Source organism: Coniophora puteana (assembly GCF_000271625.1).
Source record: "Coniophora puteana RWD-64-598 SS2 unplaced genomic scaffold CONPUscaffold_12, whole genome shotgun sequence".
Lineage (NCBI taxonomy): Eukaryota > Fungi > Basidiomycota > Agaricomycetes > Boletales > Coniophoraceae > Coniophora > Coniophora puteana.
This window is the reverse complement of record NW_006913064.1, coordinates 1,589,693-1,598,624: the sequence shown is the minus strand read 5'-3', so window position 1 is coordinate 1,598,624 and position 8,932 is coordinate 1,589,693. Positions and strand designations below refer to the sequence as shown.

Below are 8,932 nucleotides of genomic sequence, written 5' to 3'. Positions count from 1 at the left end.
TTGCACCGAGAAAACGTGCTCACAGTGCGTCATAGACACTCCACAGGCAGAGGCGGCGTCGCAAACCTGACGTCGGCAGCGAACCCGCAGATCGAGTCCCCGCCCCCGCCGAGCTACCATGCTAGCTCCGAGTTCACGTCCTCTGGACGGGGCGGTGCGGGCAACATCCGGTCGAGGTCTGCGTCGCGGGACCCTGCACAGAAGGACAAGGGGCACGGGTTGACGGCGCTGTGGAATAAGGCAGCGCATGGCGAGGCGGCTGTCGGGGGAACGGTGACCCCGAACGCCAAGAACTGAACGATTTACATATCCAAGTGGGGCCGTTGCCGATGTTTCTGTGAAGTTTTTTTGTTTCGAATGAGCTGCTGCGATTTATCTTACCTTGTACTGTTTGTTGTGCCGAGGACGCTTGAAGTTCATTGATTACCCTCTAAATATTGTTGTGTACATATCATAGACTACGTCGTCGGATACATACGCAATGTGACAGCTAATGATGGATTAGAAGGTACGAGAGGGTGCGGGTGACGAAGATGTGCCGAGATTCAATTTACGACGCGGATGTTCCGAGACTGACTTCGCCTCCGCGTTGAAATGTGCCCACGGTGTAGGAGATTTGTATCCCGAGGGGCTGACGAGCGAGTTCACTAGGTATCATTACTTTGTTCCAGATGCACTGGAAATTGGTCTCGAAGATTTCACCTCCGGGCAGGAAAAGAGTTGGCGGACAGAGCGGGGACGGAGGAGGAGGGGCGGGCGAACAGGACGAGAAGAAGCAAGGCATAGTCCAGACCGCTGAGACTGTTCACGGCGATCAGCAATGGCATCCAGTTCAGGGCAATGACGACAATAGTGGCATCCCGAAAGACCCGGTCGAGCGTCTTACAACACGGGAACCCTCTGCTCCTTCTTGCCTTATCGCCATGAAGACGGCAGACTCTCCCCAACCAGAACGACAACACCAAGGTTCCGACCCTGACTCAGGCAACAGTTCTACCCCCAAGGCCAGCGCTGCCTCCGACAGATCTGGCTCTGATTCGGCAGCTGCAGCACCTATCCCCACCTCAACGACCTCAGGCCTCCCCAGCAGGGGAGACATCAAGCACGACAAGCGCCCGTTCACCCCCCACTCCAGTGGTGCTTCCTCCGCCAGCTACCCAGCAAATTCTTCCCCTCCCAACCCCTCCAAGTACTTGCGCTCAAAGCCTTCCAACATCACCCTTTCCTCTGACGATTCATTCTCCCATCGCCACTACGCATCCCGCCCTCCCAAGCCCAGTAAACACAAGTCTCGCGTCATCGCACCCCTCGCCACCACCCAGTTTGCCTACCCCCGCCAATATCAGCACTGGAGCGATCATCACAACTACTTCTTCCTTCCCCCTACTACCCATCGCCAACCACGTGCCAAGCATTCCATAGTCGCAGCCCCAAGCAAGAACAGCACATCGACTGCCACCCAATCCCTTTTCTTCTCTCTCCAACCTTCTCCTTCCCGCTCCGCTACTTCTCCTTCTTCCATCAGGCACAATCATACCTCCGCGGCACCGTCTATGCGCCTGGCTCCCGGGCCCTCGGACGCATACTATGCCATCATTCAGGAGGTCTCCCGCCCGCTCCGCGATCCGACCGCTGTGCATTCCAAGAAGCTGCTCGTGCTCGATCTGAACAACACGCTGCTCATCTACGACTATTGGGTCGAAAAGGTCTCGGCCTCTCGCCCATCGTCGCCAATGCTGTCTAGCATCATTGCAACACCCGTGGCGAGTCACTTTCTTCCTTCATCCTTCGTCTCAGAGCCGTTGGCGCCACAAGCACTAACACATGCGCAACTCCAGGAAATGCAACGGTCGCAATCGCCCCACCCGACAGAGCAGCCCACCGACGAGGTCTACTACACCTGGACGATCGCACGGCCATATGTGCCTGCGTTCCTCGACTACATATTCCATCCCCAGACACGTGAATGGCTGGACACGCTCGTGTGGTCCTCGACGGGCGATGCGCTTGTCAAGGACATGATGGACACCGTGTTTGGGGACCGCCAAGGGATGCTCAGGGATGTGTGGGGCAAGAGTCAGTTAGGGATGACAGGCAAAGGCAATCGTGAGCATACTTTCTATCTTCGCGAGAGCAATCTGGCTGACGGACCGCGCTTGCAGATCGGAGGTGGAACACGTTCAAGGATTTACAGCGCGTTTGGGACGAGATCAAGCCCGGCGGTGCCCCTGGTTCTCCGTTGCCTACTGAATCGTCAAGCGGGACCACGGCTTTCTCACCGCGGACGACCATACTACTGGACGACTCGACACTGAAAGCACGCATGCAGCCATTTAATCATCTTTCTCTCCTGCCCTACACGCGCGAAATCTGGCTCAGCGATATGCACGCTGCTGCGAAGGACCGTATGGCTGTGAAAGGAGGGGACCAGAAGGCGAAGAACGCGTATTCCCGTGTGCTCGAGAGCGGGCTCGACCCCACCATGCTGGCTATCGTGGGTTTGATCGAGGAGATGAAGGGGGAGAGCAACGTCGCGAGCTGGATCAGATCGGGCGGTGTTTGGCATTCGTCGTCAGATGGCGGTCAGGGTAGAGACGAAGGCGAGAGTCAGAGCCCAAGCGCGACCGGATCGAGTGGTGCGGAGTCCCCCGTGTCCCCTGCGCCTGGGTCCGCCGTGTCGTCGTCCGGGTCGCCTCTGACATCCGCGCCCGTGTCCCCTGGCACGGATAACGAGAAGAAGACCTCGGTGATGACGTTTGTCTCGTCACGCTCGCCCCCTGCGAGCCGCTCTGGCTCGGGTCACGCGTCGGCACCCACGTCCGGTACCCCACAGTTTGCGCAGTCTCTCCCTCCCTCCTTGTACGCAGCGGACTGGTCGTCGCGCACCCACGCACAGCCTCATACTGCGCAGTACCCGCATTCGCACCTCGAATCACGCCTCCAGGCTCCACAGGACAAGGACGAGAAGCGGCACGATAACTGGTTTACGGACCGTGCGAATCGTGACTTCTGGGTGCAGCGCGGGTGCGCTGTGCTCGAGGAGATGAGGATCGAGATTAGGCATGGGTGCTCAACGGAGCTGCCGAGGCGATATCGTGATGTTGTTTGAGGGCGACAGCGACGGCGATCACGCCGCGGTTGTTGGCCAGAAGGTGATGGAGAGGGAGGTGGGTGGAGAGGACGCTGTAGTGCTGCAGGCGGCGCTTTAGGCGGCTGATGCCGCCATGGACGAGAACTTCGCTTGATACCCCCCGATTGACTGCTGTGCTGCACTAGAAGAATTGTGGATTCCGTGTCGTTTGCTAGTGCTTTCCCCTTGTGCTTCTTTTTTGTCTGTTGCTTTCATGTTTTTGCTTTCAGACTTCCATGCTGCTTTCCCCAAAGTCCGGTCACGTACATCGTCATGTATATCAGGAAATCGCACTCGCGTGTACAGTTGTAAATTACGCATGTATTAATGTTGCTTGATTGTTATAGCAGTGATGCATTGACGCCTTAACCTTGTACTAGAAGACCTTCGCGTGGTTCGCTAGGCAATGGTCCGGGATGTGCCGGGCGGTTTCGGGTAGTCCCGCACCTCTATCGTAACCGTTCCAGCCATCGGTTTGTCTCCCGCGTCACTCCCTGTCACTCCTAGCAGCACCAAAGCATGGATGTTCATAATCTACTCTCAGGATCTCACTTCGGGCAGTGTGCTATCATAAGTATGCACTCGGGCGTATACCTCGCTCTTCGCATTGTCTCAAAGTCCACCGTGCATCCGGAAGGTCCGGATTCGTGCATGGCCACAGGTCACGGGAATCCTGTGCTACTATAAGTTGCGTCCTGTGTCCTCCTCTCCTTGTTTCTGTTCTCACCCTTTTCGAAGCACTACGCAATTCGTGATACCATCCAAGGTTTCTCGGTGACCTTCGATAGCACATCGCCCCCAGCTGCCCAGCATTCCACGCATCGAGCTATTATATCACAATGAATTACGATCTCTCAAGGCACACTATCCCAAACCTGGACGCATGGCTTGACTTCGTGCACGCGGTCGAGGGTCACGCTCTCCCTTCCAAGAATAACGGCTGTTCATGAACGTCCATCACTGGCGCCCTGGCGCGTCACTTGACTCTTGTCTCACCTTGCGGTTTAAGAAGTCATACCCGTGTCTTGGCTGTGATTCGAGCGGACCGCTATCTGTGACGATCAGAGGGCGTAAACGGCATGAACGGGTTGTAAAGCCGTCCTCGTCGCATGGGCACAGCGCTGATGGCTATAAGTATAAAGCAGGTCTATATTTGCTCCTCGAGTGCGCCCAACGCTGATATTTACGTCAGGACACGCAGAGCCCATTTTTTCCCTTTTCATCATCACCATCGTCCTCTATCAGTATCTGTATTTCGTGATGAGGTTTAGCTCAAGACGTTCGACAGTCGCCATGCTGCTTCTGTCGTCGGCGTCAGCGCTGTGCGCCGTATTGGGCCCTGTCATCGATGCAAACTTCCCGGATCCGGCGATGATCCAGGTGAACGGAACCGCGTTAGTCCTCCATCCGGTATTGCGTCTAGCGTGAGCTATGTACTGATGAGGTTGTGATTGCTGTTGGTTTTGCAGGTACGCATACGCGACCAACAGCGGAAACATCAACGTCCAAGTCGCTGTTTCTCACGACAGCGGCGCGACATGGAACCTCACCGGGACCGACGCGCTCCCGGATGTGGGGTCATGGGCTACGAATGGGTCGACATGGGCGCCCGACGTAGTGCAGAGAGCGGATGGGACATTCATCTTGTGTGCGTTTCTCTTCAGGTATATTCGTTGCCCGAGTCACAGCCTGACGCGTCAAACCCGCAGACTACGCAGCCGAGAACCCAGATATCAACACGCACTGCGTCGCTGCAGCGACGTCTATGAACCCCGAGGGACCTTTCACGCCACAGAGTAACCCCATCACATGCCAAGCCTCGGGAGGCGGAACTATCGACATTGCCGGGTTCCAGGACACGGATGGGACACGGTACGTCGTCTACAAGGTCGATGGCAGCTCGTTAGGAGGCGGCGGTCCCTGCGGGAACGCGAACGGCGCGTTCGCGACGCCCATCATGCTCCAGAAACTAGAAGCTGATGGTTTGACGCCAACTGGGAACCCTGTGGAGATTTTGGACAGGATCGCATCAGAGGACGGACCGCTCGTCGAGGCGCCTGTGTTAATTATCCACGGCGGAACGTGAGTCGTTCATCTTGAACCGTAAGACCGACCCTTACCCGGCCCATGCACAGATACGTCCTTTTCTACAGCAGCCATTGCTTCAACGACCCAGGATACGATATCCGGTACGCCACTGCAGCGAACATCTCGGGCCCCTACACCCGGCAGGGCTCGATCATCGCCACGGGTGACTACAACCTCACCTCGCCCGGTGGCGCGACTCCGCTTCCAGACGGGAGCTTCATGGTCTTCCACGCGCAGATCAACGCAGATCCGCTGACGAGGGCGATGTACACTGCTACTTTGACATGGAACGGCACGTCAATATCGGTGGCATAGGCTGTGGCTGAAGATTACGTGCATGCACGTACGGGTATTGTTGACGCATATCTATTTATTGCAGAGGCTCTCCTTTCATGTGAGAAATCCGAATTTGCCTGACGGTGCTCAATCGTTTGCGTCACTCGGTGGGACGGCACCAGGCGGACATCCATATGATGGAGTGTTATCGTCTGTCGGCCTCCCCAAGAAAGAAATCAATGGTTTACAATCGTTGAAGGCGCAGGCTCTGTTAATCCATTTGAGTCTTTGTAACGCGCTACTGCAATGGCCCTGTTCTAAAGACTCCCGCCATGCCAACGAGCCTTTGGTTGAAAGTGGTGTCTACTCCGGCCACATCATGGAGATGTGCCAGACGTGCGGGGTGGTCGAGATGGGATCGATTTCAGGCACGGCGTTCGACGCAGGTGAAGCAAACCAGCTCACAGGCACCAGAAGGCACGCGATATCCCCGGCGTGCGAATCTGCCACGTGCATACCATCCTCGCTTCCATCCTTACCTTCAACGTTGAACGTGTTGTACACTACAAGTTGCGCGTATACCCTTGGCTAGCGTGCATCTCTTTTACCACCTCTTCGAAACCCCCTCCGCGAAACATGACATGCGTCCGGTCTCCGGACGCGCGCTGGCCACGGTCACGACTGACCGCCACTTCTCTCCTTGACACGGCATTATCCATCTCTTAGTTCGATTCAATGCCAACACACTTCGGTGACACACGACTCGCCAGCATTCCCACCTCAAAGCCATGTCGGTCTGCCAAGGACCAACAGGGATTAACGTTTAACTACACTCAACACTATCTCCCGAGGCACACCCCGGACTTAGACACAGCACTTGCCTGTGTGCATGCGGCAGAACAACAATGTGTCCCTGACCCATCATCTGGCCTTCATGTTTTCTTCTCCTGCCGCGGTTCGAGAGGTCATCAGTTCAAGTAGGACGCCATTAGGCGTGCCGCTAGGTGCCACTGTCTGCGAGGATCAGGATTGCCTTCATGGTGCGGTCCGCCTATAAAACCTTAATCATCGTAAATATGTCTGTCTATCTTCCTCTACCATTCTCGAAGACACCCCCAGTTGACATTTGCGTCAGCCCACTTGTATCCAGCCTTTCTTTGCCGTACATCGTCTCCTTTTTCTGGTCTCGAGATGCCGTTTTCAAGGCGCTCCGCCGCCTCGACCTTGCTTCTTTCCTCTTTGGCATTAGCAGCCGTCACGGGCCCCGTCATAAACGCAAACTTCCCGGATCCAGCGATGATCCAGGTGGGAGGAACCTCGTGCGTCTCTTGATTTCCCCTGTCTGAATGGGTGTGCTGACCATCGTCGCTGCTCGATTTGTAGATACGCGTATGCGACGAACAACATCGGCGGGGCGATTAACGTTCAACTTGCCACCTCATCCGACAACGGCACGACTTGGGCGCTCACCAGCTCTGACGCGCTCCCAGACGTAGGTCCATGGGCTGTAACCGGGTCGACATGGGCACCCGACGTTGTGCAGAGGGATGATGGGACCTTCATCCTGTGTACATATGCACCCATACCTCTCCACTTGTACACTGCCTTACACCCACAAACCCTAATTATGCAGACTACGCCGCCAAGGACCCCACAGTCACCGACCGCCTCTCGCACTGTGTCGGTGCGGCAACCTCGACGAATCCCAAGGGACCTTTCACGCCACAAAGCGCACCCATCTCGTGCAATGCCGCAGGAGGCGGATCCATCGACATCTCCGGGTTCCAGGACACAGATGGGACACGCTACGTTGTCTACAAGGTCGACGGGAGCGCACTTGGCGGAGGTGGCTCCTGCGGGAATGCCAACGGCGCATACGCGACACCCATCATGCTCCAGCAGATGGAAGCCGACGGCGTCACGCCAACAGGTAATCCCCAGCAGATCCTGGACAGAATCGAATCAGAGGACGGGCCCCTCGTCGAGGCGCCCGTGGTTATCCTGAAAGACGGAAAGTGAGTAACTCATCTTCAATTGCCGCAGTTAGCGCTCTTGCTAACCTATGCGCAGCTACGTCCTGTTCTACAGTTCCCACTGCTTCAACGACCCCGCGTACGACATCCGTTATGCGACCGCGCCGAGTGTCGCGGGCCCCTACACACGCAAAGGCGCTATCATCTCCCCAGGCGATTACGGCCTCGTCTCGCCCGGCGGCGCGACGCCGCTGCCCAGCGGGGACTTCATGGTTTTCCATGCGCAGATAAACGCCGACCCGCTCACGCGTGCGATGTACACCGCGACACTGACCTGGGATAACCCCTCGGTGGCGTAGGCTTTGGAATAAAGTACGTGCTTGTACGTAGAGCGATGTGTATTCTTCAGATTTAGGGCTGTATGGGCTTCAATCAACTTGCCTTCTCTGGGTATTCTTTGACCTTGTGTCACCCGTCTCCACATTATATCGGCTCATTGCTAGTGTGACCACCGACGTACGTGTTTTGGCGGCGCCCACAGCGTGAAAATCAAAGGGACTCTCGAGCAGTAATAATAGCGCTGAACCCCTCGTCATCCGCAGCAGCTTCGTCTCCCCGCCCCGCAGAGACTCTATGACGCATCCGCGAAGAAACCTGCCGTCAACAACCCCTAAAGTCGGTGCGTATAACCCCCTGTAGTGTACGTTCTGCCCCACCGCTCTCCTATTCCTCCATCTTCCCCGTTCCCTTTTGTGCAGCAGCCAAGCCAAGAACGATGCGCCCCGGGCCCGACGAAAGCGCGAGTGTCGTCGCCCAGTCTCAATCTCCCGCGATGTGCGGCGTCCAGTCGGAGGTGCACCACTTCCACCACACGCTCGACAGCCACCCTCCTGTAAGTCCATCGCATTTCCCCCCTTTTCAATTTTCTTCCTCCATCCTTCGTTCTCATCGCTCGTCTTTAATATTCCCACCTCATCAAATACTCTGAATCTTGAATCTAATCTTCGTTGTGGGCGAGCCAAGCAGACATACGACCTAGCCGCACCCTCCAACGCGCCATCCAACGCAAGTGCGGACGGCACGGAGACCGTCCGCCAGAGCCAGCTGCACCACACGCCGACCATGTCCATGTACGTCTCCCCCGGCAGCGGCCAGCCCGCGCACGAGAACGGGTACGCGGAGGACAGGGAGGTGCCAAGCGATGGGCGGTACCCGGGCGGGCCGAGGAACATGAAGGTGCACCAGAACCAGTGGAACACGGGCCTGTTTGATTGTTTTGGCGACTTTGGGACCTGTGCGTTTTCTATCCTTCCTTTGATTCGGTCATTCTGACGTTGATGTTTCGTTATTTTATGTTGATATCGCAACAGGCTGCCTGGCGTGCCTTTGCCCGAGCATCGTCTACGCCAAGAATAAGCAGCGGTTCGAGTACCTCGAGCTGTATAACGCGTCTGATCCCGAACAC

General features: G+C 56.5%; 4 protein-coding genes across 4 annotated transcripts in view; all 4 read left to right on the top strand.

The window, feature by feature from the left end:
- The window catches only part of CONPUDRAFT_62253 (uncharacterized protein), a gene marked incomplete at both ends in the record, with an annotated part of 1,888 nt that extends 1,591 nt beyond the window's left edge, over positions 1 to 297 (top strand). Inside the window, one exon of the mRNA XM_007774170.1 lies at positions 36 to 297. Coding sequence (XP_007772360.1) covers positions 36 to 297 — 262 coding nt within the window. The remainder of the gene's footprint in view (positions 1 to 35) is intronic.
- A 1,179-nt stretch (positions 298 to 1,476) lies between these two features.
- On the top strand, positions 1,477 to 3,493 carry CONPUDRAFT_168388 (uncharacterized protein). Its single transcript, XM_007774642.1, has 4 exons — positions 1,477 to 1,763; positions 1,839 to 2,106; positions 2,163 to 3,066; positions 3,119 to 3,493. Exons 1-4 carry the CDS (start codon positions 1,554 to 1,556, stop codon positions 3,207 to 3,209), a joined length of 1,473 nt encoding a protein of 490 aa, XP_007772832.1. The 5' UTR covers positions 1,477 to 1,553; the 3' UTR covers positions 3,210 to 3,493.
- Positions 3,494 to 4,423: 930 nt separating this feature from the next.
- On the top strand, positions 4,424 to 5,533 carry CONPUDRAFT_62873 (glycoside hydrolase family 43 protein; the record flags this gene model as incomplete). The annotated part of the gene is made up of 4 exons (XM_007774211.1): positions 4,424 to 4,524; positions 4,600 to 4,778; positions 4,840 to 5,212; positions 5,266 to 5,533. 4 exons carry the CDS (start codon positions 4,424 to 4,426, stop codon positions 5,531 to 5,533), a joined length of 921 nt encoding a protein of 306 aa, XP_007772401.1.
- A 943-nt stretch (positions 5,534 to 6,476) lies between these two features.
- Positions 6,477 to 7,924, top strand: CONPUDRAFT_129777 (glycoside hydrolase family 43 protein). Its single transcript, XM_007774641.1, has 5 exons — positions 6,477 to 6,572; positions 6,630 to 6,813; positions 6,878 to 7,062; positions 7,128 to 7,509; positions 7,565 to 7,924. The coding sequence occupies exons 2-5, from the start codon at positions 6,686 to 6,688 to the stop codon at positions 7,824 to 7,826; spliced, it is 957 nt and encodes a 318-aa protein (XP_007772831.1). The 5' UTR covers positions 6,477 to 6,572; positions 6,630 to 6,685; the 3' UTR covers positions 7,827 to 7,924.
- The last annotated feature ends 1,008 nt before the right edge of the window (positions 7,925 to 8,932 follow it).

Excerpts from the sequence above, each read along its gene's own strand:
- CONPUDRAFT_168388 (XM_007774642.1), top strand. The coding sequence starts at position 1,554 with ATGCGCCTGGCTCCCGGGCCCTCGGACGCATACTATGCCATCATTCAG. Across the intron at positions 1,764-1,838 it reads GCATCATTGCAACACCCGTG|GAAATGCAACGGTCGCAATC; the intron begins GCGAGTCACTTT and ends GCGCAACTCCAG. Across the intron at positions 3,067-3,118 it reads AGGATCGAGATTAGGCATGG|CGACGGCGATCACGCCGCGG; the intron begins GTGCTCAACGGA and ends TGAGGGCGACAG.
- CONPUDRAFT_129777 (XM_007774641.1), top strand. The coding sequence starts at position 6,686 with ATGCCGTTTTCAAGGCGCTCCGCCGCCTCGACCTTGCTTCTTTCCTCT. Across the intron at positions 6,814-6,877 it reads ATCCAGGTGGGAGGAACCTC|ATACGCGTATGCGACGAACA; the intron begins GTGCGTCTCTTG and ends CTCGATTTGTAG. Across the intron at positions 7,510-7,564 it reads GTTATCCTGAAAGACGGAAA|CTACGTCCTGTTCTACAGTT; the intron begins GTGAGTAACTCA and ends ACCTATGCGCAG.